This window comes from Pseudophryne corroboree, chromosome 3 (genome assembly GCF_028390025.1).
Source record: "Pseudophryne corroboree isolate aPseCor3 chromosome 3, aPseCor3.hap2, whole genome shotgun sequence".
Lineage (NCBI taxonomy): Eukaryota > Metazoa > Chordata > Amphibia > Anura > Myobatrachidae > Pseudophryne > Pseudophryne corroboree.
This window is the reverse complement of record NC_086446.1, coordinates 211,852,041-211,866,964: the sequence shown is the minus strand read 5'-3', so window position 1 is coordinate 211,866,964 and position 14,924 is coordinate 211,852,041. Positions and strand designations below refer to the sequence as shown.

Here is a 14,924-nt window from a genome sequence, read left to right as displayed (position 1 = left end):
TCTATACGTAAGACATAATTCACATGTAGCTGTAGTTTATGCTATGTCTTGGTTCATTCTTGGCCAATACATAACTTCACGCACTCTCTGCTTACATTTTTCTTCTCCTAAGTGGCCTTCATGTATCTTGCACAGCATTGTTTTTCTTAGTCGTGTAGGTATGACAAACCTATTGCCTTTGTATATAATACCATCAACAACTGTAAGGTCACTGCGGTACATCCAATAATCATGGATAGACAGCGGGCACGCATGTTTTTCTGCTGGCCAACCTTTCAGAATGATATCTTTCAACACTTTCATTGTGTCATCTGTCTCAGTTTCTTTCCTAAATCTGTTCTTGTCTTGCAAGAGACACTGGTAGAGAAGCTACGATCAAATTAACATAGGCTTCTATCTCTTCATCCATCAGACTTTTGGAACCTTCACTTTTGTCCACAGCACGAGAAAGTGTATCAGCAATGTAAATGTATTTGCCGGGACAGTACAGCAAGCGTACATCATATTTCTGTAGTCTGATAAGCATTCGTTGTATTCTCATGGGACAGTCATGTAATGATTTAGTCATGATAGCTACCAATGGCTTGTGGTCAGTTTCCACTGTAAATGTTTGACCATACACAAACTTATGAAATCGCTCCTATGCATATGTGATCGCTAGAAGTTCTTTTTCTATCTGAGCATACCTTGTTTTAGCACTTGTCAGTGCTCTTGATGCATAGATTACTGGTTGCCATGTATCCTCATGTTCTTGTAACAGCACTGAGCCTAGGCCAAATTGCGAAGCATCTGCTGAAATTCTTATTCTTTTCGCAGGATCAAAGAATTTTAGCACTGGTTGCTCTGTAATGATCTGTTTCAAGTTTTGCCAACTTTCTTCTTGTTCATGTGACCACATCCACTCGTTATCTTTGTCCAACAACCATCTAAGAGAGGCTGTTCATTCAGAGAGTTGAGAAATAAACTTTCCTAAGTAAGTAATTATTCCTAGGAATCTTCTGACGTCGTCTTTGTTGTTAGGACGTTCCATGTTCACTATGGCTGATATTTTCCTTGGGTCTGGTTTTGCACCTTGATCCGAGACCACGTCGCCCATAAAGGTAAGTGTATTCATGCCAAATTCACATTTGTCCTTGTTTAGCTTTAGATTCACTTTCTTGACAAGTTCCATTACTTGTCTCAATCTAGAATCATGTTCTTCCTTTGTAGATCCCTAGACAATAATGTCATCCATCATTGTTTCAACACCTGGAATATGTTCAAAAATAAGATTTTAAACCTACCGGTAAATCTATTTCTCGTAGTCCGTAGAGGATGCTGGGACTCTGTAAGGACCATGGGGAATAGACAGGCTCCACAGGAGACATGGGCACTTTAAGAAAGAACTTGACTCTGGGTGTGCACTGGCTCCTCCCTCTATGCCCCTCCTCCAGACCTCAGTTAGAGAAACTGTGCCCAGAGGAGATGGACAGTACGAGGAAAGGATTTTTGTTAATCCAAGGGCAAGATCAATACCAGCCTCACCAATCACACCGTATAACCCGTGATAAACTACCCAGTTAACAGTATGAAAACAACCACATAGCATCAGTCCAAGACAGATGAGCTATAACATAACCCTTATGTAAGCAATAACTATATACAAGTCTTGCAGAAGTAGTCCGCACTTGGGACTGGCGCCCAGCATCCTCTACGGACTACGAGAAATAGATTTACCGGTAGGTTTAAAATCGTATTTTCTCTAACATCCTAGAGGATGCTGGGACTCCGTAAGGACCATGGGGATTATACCAAAGCTCCCAAATGGGCGGGAGAGTGCAGATGACTCTGCAGCATCGATTGAGCAAACAGGAGGTCCTCCTCAGCCAGGGTATCAAACTTATAGAAGTTTGCAAAGGTGTTTGAACCCGACCAAGTAGCAGCTCGGCACAGCTGTGGTGCCGAGACCCCTCGGACAGCCGCCCAAGAAGAGCCCACCTTCCTAGTGGAAGGGGCCTTAACCGATTTTTGTAACGGCAATCCTGCCGTAGAATGCGCCTGCTGAATCGTGTTACAGATCCAGCGAGCAATAGTATGCTTTGAAGCAGGGCTGCCAACTTTGTTGGCTGCATACAGGACGACCAGTGCTTCTGTTTTACTGATCCTAGCCGTTCGGGCCACGTAAATCTTCAAAGCCCTGACCACATCAAGGGACTCGGAATCCTCCAAATCACGTGTAGCCACCGGCACGACAATAGTTTGGTTCATATGAAAGGATGAGACCACCTTAGGCAGGAATTGAGGACGGGTCCGCAATTCTGCTCTATCCATATGGAAAACCAGATAAGGGCTTTTATGTGATAAAGCCGCCAATTCCAATGCTCGCCTAGCCGAAGCCAAGGCTAACAACATGACCACCTTCCAGGTGAGATATTTCAACTCCACTGTCTTAAGTGGTTCAGAACAATGTGACTTAAGGAAACTTAACACCACGTTAAGGTCCCAAGGCGCCACCGGAGGTACAAAAGGAGGCTGAATATGCAGTACTCCCTTCACAAAAGTCTGTACTTCAGGTAATGAGGCCAATTCCTTTTGAAAGAAAATGGATAAGTCCGAAATCTGTATTTTTAATGGAGCCTAATTTTAGGTCCAAATTCACTCCAGTTTGTAGGAAGTGAAGAAAACGGCCCAGGTGGAATTCTTCCGTAAGAGCATTCCTGGCCTCACACCAAGAAACATATTTTCTCCATATTCGGTGATAATGTTTAGATGTCACGTCCTTCCTAGCCTTTATTAGCGTAGGAATGACCTCATCCGGAATACCTTTTTCCGCTAGGATCCGGCGTTCAACCGTCATGCCGTCAAACGCAGCCGCGGTAAGTCTTGGAACAGACAGGGACCTTGTTGTAACAAGTCCTGCCTTAGTGGAAGAGGCCACGGATCTTCTGTGAGCATTTCTTGCAGATCCAGATACCAGGTCCTTCGTGGCCAATCTGGAACAATGAGAATTGTTCTCACTCCTCTTTTTTTTTATTATCCTCAACACCTTGGGTATGAGAGGAAGAGGAGGAAACACATATACCGACTGGAACACCCACGGTGTCACTAGGGCGTCCAAAGCTACCGCCTGAGGGTCTCTTGACCTGTGCAATACCCTTGTAGCTTTTTGTTGAGACGGGATGCCATCATGTCTATTTGGGGTAGTCCCCACCGACTTGCAAACTGCGCGAAGACTTCCTGATGAAGTCCCCACTCTCCCGAATGCAGAGTGTGTCTGCTGAGGAAGTCTGCTTCCCAGTTGTCCATTCCCGGAATGAACACTGCTGACAGAGCGCTTACATGATTCTCCGCCCAGCGAAGAACTCTAGTGGCTTCCGCCATTGCCACTCTGCTCCTTGTGCCGCCTTGGCGGTTTACATGAGCTACTGCGGTGATGCTGTCTGACTGGATCAGAACTGGTCGAATGCGAAGTAAGATCTCCGCTTGACATAGGGCGTTGTATATGGCCCTTAGTTCCAGGATGTTGATGTGAAGACAAGTCTCTTGACTTGACCAAAGTCCTTCGAATTTTCTTCCCTGTGCGACCGCTCCCCAACCTCGGAGGCTCGCGTCCGTGGTCACCAGGATCCAGTCCTGAATGCCGAACCTGCGGCCCTCTAGAAGGTGAGCACTGTTTAGCCACCCCGAGAGAGATACTCTGGCCCTGGGGGACAGGGTGATCCGCTGACGCAATTGCAGATACGACCCGGACCATTTGTCCAATAGGTCCCATTGGAAGGCCCTTGCCGTATGGAATGGCTTCGTATGTTGCCACCATCTTTCCCAGTACTTGAGTGCAATGATGTACTGACACTTGTTTTGGTTTCAACAAGTTCATGACTAGAGTCATGAGTTCCTGCGCTTTTCCCTTCGGAAGAAAAACCCTTTTCTGGTCTGTGTCCAGAATCATGCCCAAGAAGGGCAGACGAGTTGTAGGATTCAGCTAGACTTTGGAATATTGAGAATCCAGCCGTGTCGCTGTAACACATTCAGTGAAAGTGATACGCTGCTCAGCAACTTCTCCCGTGATCTCGCTTTTATGAGGAGATCATCCAAATACGGGATAATTGTGACACCCTGCTTGCGCAGGAGCACCATCATTTCCGCCATTACCTTGGTGAAAATTCTTGGGGCCGTGGAAAGCCCAAACGGCAACATCTGAAATTGGTAATGACAATCCTGTACCGCAAATCTCAGGTATGCCTGACGAGGAGGATATATGGGGACATGCAGGTATGCATCCTTTATGTCCAGAGATACCAAAAAATCTACCCCTTCTAGGCTGGCGATGACCGCCCTGAGTGATTCCATCATGAACTTGAACCGTTTTAGGTAAAGGTTCAGGGGTTTTAAATTTAAAATGGTCTGACCGAACCGTCCGGTTTCGGAACCACAAACAGAGTTGAGTAGTACCCCTGCCCTCTTTGAAGCAGGGGAACCCCTACAACCACTTGTTGCAGACACAATTTTTGAATTGCATGTAACACTATCTCCCTTTCCAGGGGTTGTTTCGGTAGGGCCGATTTGAAAAACCGGCGAGGAGGCACTTCTTCGAATTCCAGCTTGTAACCCTGGGAAACAATTTCTATTGCCCATGGATCCACCTGTGAGTGGACCCAGATGTGGCTGAAAAGTCAAAGACGTGCCCCCACAGGAGCTGACTCCCTCAGGGGAGCCCCAGCGTCATGCGGTGGATTTAGCAGAGGACGGGGAGGACTTCTGTTCCTGGGAACTAGCTGTGTTGTGCAGCTTTTTCCCTCTGCCCTTACCTCTGGCAAGAAAGGACAAACCACGTGCTCTCTTGTTTTCATTGGAACGAAAGGACTGCATTTGATAATGAGGCGCTTTCTTAGATTGTGAGGGAATATATGGCAAAAAATTTGATTTACCTGCCGTAGCCGTGGAGACGAGATCCGAGAGGCCCTCTCCGAACAATTCCTCACCCTTGTAAGGCAACAACTCCATATGCCTCCTTTAGTCGGCATCACCTGTCCATTGCATGTGCCACAGGACACGTCTAGCAGAAATCGACATAGCGTTGACTTTAGAACCCAGTAGACTAACGTCTCTTTGGGCATGTCTTATATATATATATATATATATATATATATATATATATTTATATATATAAGACAACATATTTTACATATAAATATATATATATATATATATATATTGAATCTCTGCTGATAAGATATCTGTCTACGCTGCTACAGCGCTATAAACCCATGCCGACACAATCACCGGTCTGAGTAGTGTACCAGAATGTATGTAAATGGACTTCAAAGTACTTTTACTGCATGCTATCTGCAGGATCCCTGAGGATAGCTGTAAAGTCAGCGCTACCTTTTTGGGTAAACGTTTCAATGCCTTGTACACCCTAGGGGAAGATTCCCATCGTATCCTGGCCCCATTAGGGAAAGGATACTCCCTGAGAATTCTTTTTGGGAAGCTGCAGCTTCTTGTCTGGAGATTCCCGCTCTTTTTCTTCATGAGAGGAGGGAAATTTACCTCAGCTTCTTCCCCTTAAACATGTGTACCCTCGTGTCAGGGACAGATGAGTCATCAGTGATAAGCAAAACATCTTTTATTACAATAACCATATATTGAATACTTTTCTGCCAGTTTGGCTGTACTTTGCATTATCGTAGTCAACACAGGAGTCAGACTCTGTGTCGATATCAGTGTCTATGATTTTGGATAGTGAGCGTTGTGAGACTCTGAAAATCTCTGTGACATAGGGACAGACATGGGTAGATTCCCTTTCTGTTCTCTAATCTTTTGTGTAATAATTCATCTTAGCCCTTAATTTTACATATCCAAACAGGCGTCGGCGTTGTCGATGGCGACACCACACACACACACATTTGCTCCATCTCCTCCATAGGAGAGCCTTTTACCTCAGACATGTCGACACACACGTACCGACACACCACACACTCAGGGAATGCTCTTCTGAAGACAGTTCCCCCACAAGGCCCTTTGGAAAGACAGAGAGAGTGTATGCCAGCACACACCCCAGCGCAATATGACCCAGGAAAAACACAACAATTTAATGTTTACCCTGTAGCGCTGTTATTATTATCTGCGCCGAATTATGTGGCCCTCCCCCCCTCTTCTTTAAAACCCTCTCTTCCACCATGGTATAAGCAGGGGAGAGTCCTGGGAGCTTCCTCTCAGCGGTGCTGTGGAGAAAAACATGGCGCTGGTGAGTGCTGAGGGAGAAGCCCCGCCCCCTCGGCGGCGGACTTCAGTCCCGCTAAAAGTGTAAAATTGACAGGGGTTCATGCATATATACAGTGTCCAGCTGTATATATGCTCTCTTTTGCCAAATAAGAGGTTTATATTGCTGCCCAGGGCGCCCCCCCTGCGCCCTTACAGTGACCGGAGTATGTGAGGTGTATGGGAGCAATGGCGCACAGCTGCCGTGCTGTGCGTTACCTCAGTGAAACTCACAAAGTCTTCTGCCACCTTTTGAAGCCTTCTTTCTTCTCATACTCACCCGGCTTCTTTCTTCTGGCTCTGTGAGGAGGACGGCGGCGCGGCTCTGGGACGAACGTCCAGGGCGAACCTGTGTTCCGACTCCCTCTGGAGCTAATGGTGTCCAGTAGCCTAAGAAGCAGCGCCTATCATTTAAGTAGGTCTGCTTCTCTCCCCTCAGTCCCTCGATGCAGGGAGTCTGTTGCCAGCAGTGCTCCCTGAAAATAAAAAACCTAACAAATATACTTTTTTAGCAGGAAACTCAGGAGAGCTCCCTGCAGTGCACCCATCTGCCTCTGGGCACAGTCTCAAACTGAGGTCTGGAGGAGGGGCATAGAGGGAGAAGCCAGTGCACACCCAGAGTCAAGTTATTTCTTAAAGTGCCCATGTCTCCTGTGGAGCCCGTCTATTCCCCATGGTCCTTACGGAGTCCCAGCATCCTCTAGGACGTTAAAGAAAATCATGTGTATCTTTTTGTGATATACTTCTGCAGCAGACAAAATTCCATATGGTAATTGAAGAAATCTATATCGACCTTCTGGTGTATTAAATGTACAAAGCTTTGAGCTGGCCTCATCTAGCTTCATTTGCCAGAATCCTGAAGATGCGTCCAGTTTACTGAACCATTTTGCTCCCGCAAATTGCTACATGATTTCATCTCTGGTTGGTAGTTTGAAATGTTCTCGTTTAATAGCTTTGTTTAAATCTCTGGGGTCTAGACATATTCTGAGTTGTCCATTTTTCTTTTCAACAATTACTAAGGAGCTTACCCATTCAGTAGGCTCATCAACTTTCTGTATCACACCCAAGGCTTCCATGCAATTTAACTCTTGTTTCAGTTTTTCTCTCAGTTTTTCCACAAACAGCACTTTTCTACAGGGGTGTATCACTGAAGAAACTTGCATGTCTATATTTATTTTATGCTCTCCAGGCAAACAACCTAGACCTTCAAACAAGTCTCTGTATTCTGTAAACATTGATTTGCAGTCATCTTCTAATTGTGATGTCACCATAAAAACTTTCTTTAGCAAGCTTAGTTTCTCACAGGAACTTAATCCTAGAATCGGTTGCACATTTTTATCCACAATCAGTAGAGATGTTTTAAACTGTTGTCCCTTATATTTCAGTGTCCCTAAGCATGTACCTTTCACAGGAATTTCCTCCCCAGTGTACCCTGTAACTTTCACTTTGGCTGGATGAATTTTAGGTTTTACTCTAAAAGTCTTATAGTCTTGAAATGATATTACATTCACCTGCGCGCCAGTATCAAGCTTAAAGGGAATGACAATCTCGTTCACAGTCAAAGGGACAATCCATTCTTTCTTATCTGCACTGCAAAGTTCAATGCAATCCACAAAGAATTCCTCTATTTGTTTAACAGCATGCACATTGGTTGTTTCCATTTTCATTTTACAGCATTTGGCAAAGTAATTAAGTCTACCACATTTCATGCAGGTTTTACCATAAGCAGGGCACATTTTAGGATTGTGAGCATTTCCACATCTACTACACATTTCCTTATTAGACTGTGGCTTAGACTGCTTCATTCTTGAGAATGGAGGTTTGCTTGGCTATGTGTTCTGCACTACATGGACAGCAGCATCAACTTCCTTGTGTAACTTTTTGGCTTGAAATCTAGTTATTTCTGCAGATCTGCACATAGTCACTGCCTTTTCTAGTGTTAGGTCTTGCTCTCTTAGCAATCTATCTCTGAGTCCATTATCAGGTATTCCACAGATAATACGAGCTCTAATCAGTGAATCCTTTAAATCACCATCTCACAGGTTTTACTGAGTGATTGCAGCTCTGTAACATACTGATCAAATCCATCTCCAGACTTCTGATCACATGTGAAAAACTTATATCTTTCATATGTCACATTTTTCCTTGGCACAAAGTAATCTTCAAACTTTTGCATTATAGAAGATAGCACCATATTCTGCCCCTCATCAAACTGAAAACTATTATAAATGTCCAGCACATCCTCTCCTATCACATGGAGGTAAATGGATGCCTTCGTTTTGTCAGCCTCTGTATCAGCTCCACATGCAGCAAGATATATATTAAACCTTTGCTTAAATCTTTTCCAGTTTTCAGATAAGTTACCAGACATCAGCATGCCGGTTGGAGGAGCCAGTTTATCTATGGTTACTCACTGTTTGAAGAGGAGCACATGGCAGGCTTTGCAGACACTGAATATCACAGCCTTACAGACTTCTGCAAGATTCTTTCACACTCTGAGAGCACTAGCAGTCCAAATTAAACTTCTTCTGACACCATGTTTTGTTCATATGTTTGTAAATCCAGACATAATGACACAGAGACATGTGCGTTCACTGCTGTGCTGTTTATTCCATCGCCAACTCGACACACTGCACACTGGACCACCCACTTCCCAGCATCCCCCTGGTCCTAGGGACCATCACTGAAGATTCAAGCTTACACAGATTAGTTAGGGAGTGTCTACAAATATTAAGCATTCTAATAAACTAACATCACAAGGCCCAGGTCACTTCATTGTGCCCTTGGTATGCAGGCCGCTGGCCTGTGCGCCTGTTACACAAGGTGAGTGCATGTCGCATGTAGATTGTGAAGGGTATCCTGAAACATCCTGGGCAGTGAGGGTACAGAAGGTGGCAGGCTGTACGGCAGCCACTACCCTGTATCTAAAGTGATCTTCCCTTGTGTGGAGGGGCGGTCCAGCCTCCATGCACGTCACTGTATTCCACTGCCCATAACCTGTGATAGCAGGGATAGGAAAAGAGGGCCAACCAGCTCTAGATAGGTAGGGCCTGCGACATAGTGAGTGGCGATTCTTGGAAGGGAGAGCACCATCAAACATCTCTTCATGAACTGTATTGTATTGTTTTCGTGCAGGGCCAAGTTGTAGAATTGATGTTTTTAGTTTTGTTGCACCACACACACAGAGTTAGTTTGAGGGCTCTGCTGTTGTAGTTAGTGTAGTGGTGTTACACCAGGATAGAGTTAGTCCCTGCATGGTAGTGTTGTTCATATCGCCTTATAGGGACCTGTAAGCGAAGAAGGAGAAGTTCTGCGTGCAAGATTTGTGATGGTGAGCAACATCTGTCTGTGTCTCTATCGGTGTCTGTCTGTACCCTACCTATCCTCCGTTCTTCTGGGTGAATGGTGAACCTTGCTCGCCGGTGCAAGGTTGAATTTACACCTGGTGCGAGAGTGCCAATAGGTGAAATTTGGGCTCTGAGGCCAAGTGCCAATGATGACCTTTACCTAGTCCGAAAGCTCCATTTCCCTTAGTTTCAGAGGACATTTCGGTCTGCAATTAGGAGGAAAGGCACTCAACCATCTCCTTTCCCCTAGGTCATCGTGTCCGGGTTCATTTGGAGTTCCAGGTCTTTCTGAGTTTCCACGACATGAAGGTGAGAGGGTGCGGTGCCTGGTAAGTAGTGAGTCTACACCTGCATGGCAGCAGGCACTACACCGCACCACCACTCTCACAGAAGGACACATACTCCTCTCCAACATATATGTAATCAGTAAATGTCAGGGAGTACTGGTTCTTTTAGTGTCACATTAACTTCTACATTTTATTTACATACAGAATGCTACCTTTTGTATTAGTTATGGAAGTTTGGTGTGGGATTTTTTTTTTCTTTTTTTTCTTGTCTTTGAAAACATTTTTTTTTTACACCCTACGTACTTAGACTCATAGGTTCATAGAATCATTATCGCTAGGTACTGTAGCCCGACCAACCATTCCATGGATGTGCATGCCACACCCACTGTTAACCAAGATCCATTGTTTATTTTTCACTATTTTACCAGACTGTTCAGTGGTTTGTCTACCATCTTGTTGCCACCCACCATGGCTTAAATCCCCCCCCTGTCCCACACACACACACACACACACACACACACACACACACACACACTCTATCCTACTCTTTTCTCCACTTCGTACAGCCTTACCATATCTGCACTTTCAGGCTAGCCTACCTTTTCTTACTGCTCAAGTGTTACTATGTCTCTCTCATTCAGTGTAGCGGTTTAATCCTTAAGTGCCGGGGAGCCAGATATCTATGACATGAGAGTCGAATCCCTCGCTGTGGAATAAAAATACTGCACCCACCCACCATGCCTCAGTAACAAGTGAAACCTCAATGCAAAAGGAGTGGACACGGTATTCTCCAAAAGAGTTTCGGTATTTGATTCTTAAGAGCCCCATACACTAGGGAGATGTATCTCAGCAATGACTTGCATGCAATTTTCCTGCAATCTGGCCAGGAGCTTCTCGGGAGGACTGCGATTGCAATTTCATACTTACATGTGATTTATCTCATGCAGTCTAATGTTATTAAACATATTTCCATGCAGTTGAAATAAATCCCACGTGCAGCACGTGTGATCTGCAATTGCAATGGGTGACACACGGGAGCGCGCAAACGCAAGAAAAGTACATGCAATTTGACATTTTTCATGCTATCCATCTCAGGAACTCGTCGCAATTGCACGAAAACGTGCAATATCACACTAGTGTATGGGGCCCTTAACATGAATATGGAGGTCAGGAACAGATCTCTATGTGTATTATCTTTTTATGACTCATCCAAGGGATACTTCATTGTTGCGGACTCCATAAGCCATGTCCATTTCCCTTAACCTTTTATATTTTCCTAGTCTTCACAGCTCTTGATTGTCCTAAACCACGTCATTATTTACTTTGTTTCTGAGAAGTCGTTGGTTCCCCAATGCTCTGCCTTCCTTCCCCCTCATTTCCCATATCCACCTTGTTACCTTCTGTTGCTTTGATTCTATTTGTCTGTTGGTTATTGCTCTCCACGTGGCTGTCCAATCCACCGCGAGGTGGCTGTATTCCTCTTCCTTTATCTTCCATCAATATACAGCTGTAATCACGCTAATTGTTGCTGCGATGCATTTTCACATATCGCAGCAATGATTACATGGCGTCTTTGTGCGAATATTCGCACCCATAATTGCATAGTGTATTTCCTATGGATTGTGGGTGTGACAATTCCCACATGCACATAAATGGGCATGCTAGTCGTGCCTAGCTAACCACGGGTGCGATTAGTCACAGCCACAATTAACGTGGCTACATCTGTACATATGTTCTTAAAATATTAGCTGCATCCCATTCATGTGCTTTTGGCTATTTCATAGGGTAATGATTAAAGTCTTTGGGGGAGATGTATCAAAGTTTGTAGAGAGATAAAGTAGATCTTAACTATAATTTTTTAAAAATAGCTTGTAAAATGACAAATGCTGATTGCTTGGTACTTTAACTCCCGTCACTTAATCCCTCTCCAAGGTTTGATAAATCTCCCCCTTTGTATGTTTCAACAACCCTGTTTCTGTTAAATGCTTTGATTACGTAAAAAGGTTTACACAACAGGTGTTGTTAGCCAGGAGGGGAACCCATACACTGAATCACTTGCAATTGCATAGTGCAAACCATTTAAAATCAGTAAACTAATATATGGCTCAGTCTGCGACTCAGTGCGCCTGGCGAGGCGCACTTCCGGGAACGAATGGGAAACACGTGCTTCATAATCGTGCATACACCACATTCAATAGGATCTCTCTTTACGCTGGCTGGCAGAGGCCAGGCGCACGCGCGCCCCCCATCTGCGATGCAGCCACGCTCAATGAGCATGGCTCCATCTGTACAGTAGCATTTAGCATATGTGAAACATAGCCCAAAAACTAAATATGCACCAAAAATGTTTCCTGCATATACTGTGTGTGCCCAATACAGGATTTTCCCGGTTTACAAATTTCTTGCATAAGGATTCCTAAAGAATGATATAGGCTTCATGGTACTGTAGGATCCAGGAAAGCCAAAAATAGTCTTGTTTTAGCATAATGGCCATGTGCACAATGAGGAAGTACTAGTAATGATGGCTGTTCACATGTGCCCAGACCCTCAAGCACACTGCTCTCAGTGCAATGTGTATACAATGTATGACTTCCAGGACATAGGTGTGCACAATACAGGTTTGAGGGCATCTAACACTTGAATTAAATGCCATTAAAATGTTGCCTGTGTAATTTCTAACACTTTTCAGCTCATAAATTGAAATGCTATGTGACCATTAGGTCTAGGGTTACACAATAATTTGTACAGCCAACACTGCATACTGTAGCTACTACTTAACCAAGGCTTTAAACAGGGGTGTTCCAACAGAGGAAGGAGCGTGTGTGCAGACTTCGGACGCAGTAGACTCCGGAATTGTGCTGGAGTCTACTGCGCATGTGCAGATCTCTAGAATAATGACACCTGCAATGTTCCAGAGACTAATTACTAGCATGTGCGACGCCCATTTTGGTGGTAATTTTTGCTGCAGATAAGAATCGTTTCCTGGAAATTTTCCAGTGATTTTGCTTTTAATACATCCAGTGCTAAGAAATTGCCCCCCAAAATCACAGAAAACTAGCAAATTCAGCAATTAGGACTACAATACATTCTCCCCTAAATTGCGTGATATGAGATGCCAATTTATGCAAACAATGTAACATATACCCCTTTTCCACTAGCTTTTAAAACACAGGTAAACCCGTGTTTTTTCCTAGTGGAAAAGGGTCCCCCAGCAAATTCCTGGATCAAATGATCTGGGAATCCTACCCGTGTAGCTTGCCGGGTTGAACATGTGTTCAATCCGGCAAACTGTGTAGTGTGAACGGGAGCCGTGTCGAGGCGACACGGCTCCCGTTCACAGTGTATGGGAGGGCGGCGCTGGGAGATCATGTGATCTCCCAGCGCCACCCCTGCCGCGTCACTAGCAACGTCACCAACCCGGCAATATGCCTGCGACCCGTGCTACAGATGGAAAAGGGGTATTACTGTACATAGAAATGAAAGCAGTATAGCAAACTAGTACTGAAAGTGCCATAGAAATTAGAAACTAAACAAAACCTCTAGATCTAGAACAATAAAGCACAGAAAACAAGGATACTAATTGAATGCTGATGTACAAAAATATAAAAAATTGTTTTTGTATCCATAAGAGTTAACACAACAGCCATGCATACAACTTGTCACATAATTAATTCAACTAAATAGAAAACAGTTTAGTAGATCCTGTCTGTTCTAGAGAAATATTTTGTTGCAATCATATAATCTCTTGAAATCTCTGTATTTAGCCTACAGTATTTGGGGAATAAACCCTCAGGACATACTGTACTGTGCCTATATAATCACTGCGAAGAGAGAATACAGTATCAGTGGGATTGTTTTTCTTTGAAGAATTATCTTTATATTTTATCAATTGTTCATTGTCTAGAACTCTTAAAGGCTTTAATGAGACTCCCAATTAGCAGTACAAAGATATATTATGTGCAGGTTTAACAGTTAAATAATCAGACAGATCAGATCACAGATTCTTGTAAATAACAGATTGTGCTTTTTATATTCCTTTGTTCAGAAAAACAAACCATTCTCTCAGAAAACACAGCCAGCATCTGCATTATGAGGAAAAACTCCAGCACAAACTGATTTCCCTTCAAAATTGATTTTATTGACCTGCTCAAATTACAAAATCATCCTGCTGTTGTGTTACCAGTCCTGTCCACAGCTCTGGTAATTAGTATAGCACAGCAAAGAGCTGTAATAGATGCATTGATCAGTCACCCTGCTGCTGCTAGAGAATGGTGCTTGTATCCTCCTCAACCTTCAATGTCCTACACATTTCAGAGTTTGAGTTGTGAAAAGGAAAATCTCGGCCCCACAGTGTAGCTTTTCTTCCTTTCTGAACTGTATGTGTTGCGTTCATCTCTGGAAATGACTCTGTTATTATATAGGTTTCTCTACATGGAGAAAAGAAAAATAATGAGTTTATGCATATAAATATTATCAGAGATTACGCACTACTGTAGTAGACTATTACAAATAGCCAACTGCTATTCTAAAGGGATGAAAGGGATGTAGTTATGTGACTGGCAGTCAGGAGACCGCCGTTCACAATATCGGAGCCGGGATCCCGCCCCCTCACAATCCCGACAGTCGGAATGCCAACTAACAGGGACTATTCCCACTCATGGGTGTCAACGACACTCATAGAGAGGGAACAGAACCTGGGTCGAGCACAGCAAGCCCGCAAAGGGGCTTCATTGCACCTGCCCCCCTGTCGGCATTCTGTTGGCCGGGATCCCAGCGTCAGTATACTGACCGGTCACCCGTACCCAACCCATATGAACAATTCCTATTACCCATGCCTGCCAATCACAGTAGGATATTACCGATTTAAGGGTATGGTTCTGTCCCACACTATTTTTGGTATTGGTAGGTGTTTCCAGTGTGTGCGGCAATACAATCGTGTGCTTTGTTTAAAAAGGATGAACTGTAACCATATCTACCTAGGATGGCTGCCTGTACTGTGCAGTGTTGGAATGTGTGTGTACAGGTGGCAGTGGTATGGCAGAAAGTAGGA

General features: G+C 44.2%; 1 protein-coding gene across 1 annotated transcript in view; it reads right to left on the bottom strand.

The window, feature by feature from the left end:
* Positions 1 to 13,990: 13,990 nt before the first annotated feature.
* The window catches only part of LOC135055126 (microsomal triglyceride transfer protein-like), a 294,511-nt gene continuing 293,577 nt past the window's right edge, over positions 13,991 to 14,924 (bottom strand). The window contains exon 18 of the mRNA XM_063958806.1: positions 13,991 to 14,301. Within this exon, the coding sequence (XP_063814876.1) occupies positions 14,136 to 14,301 (166 nt within the window). The 3' untranslated portion in view covers positions 13,991 to 14,135. The remainder of the gene's footprint in view (positions 14,302 to 14,924) is intronic.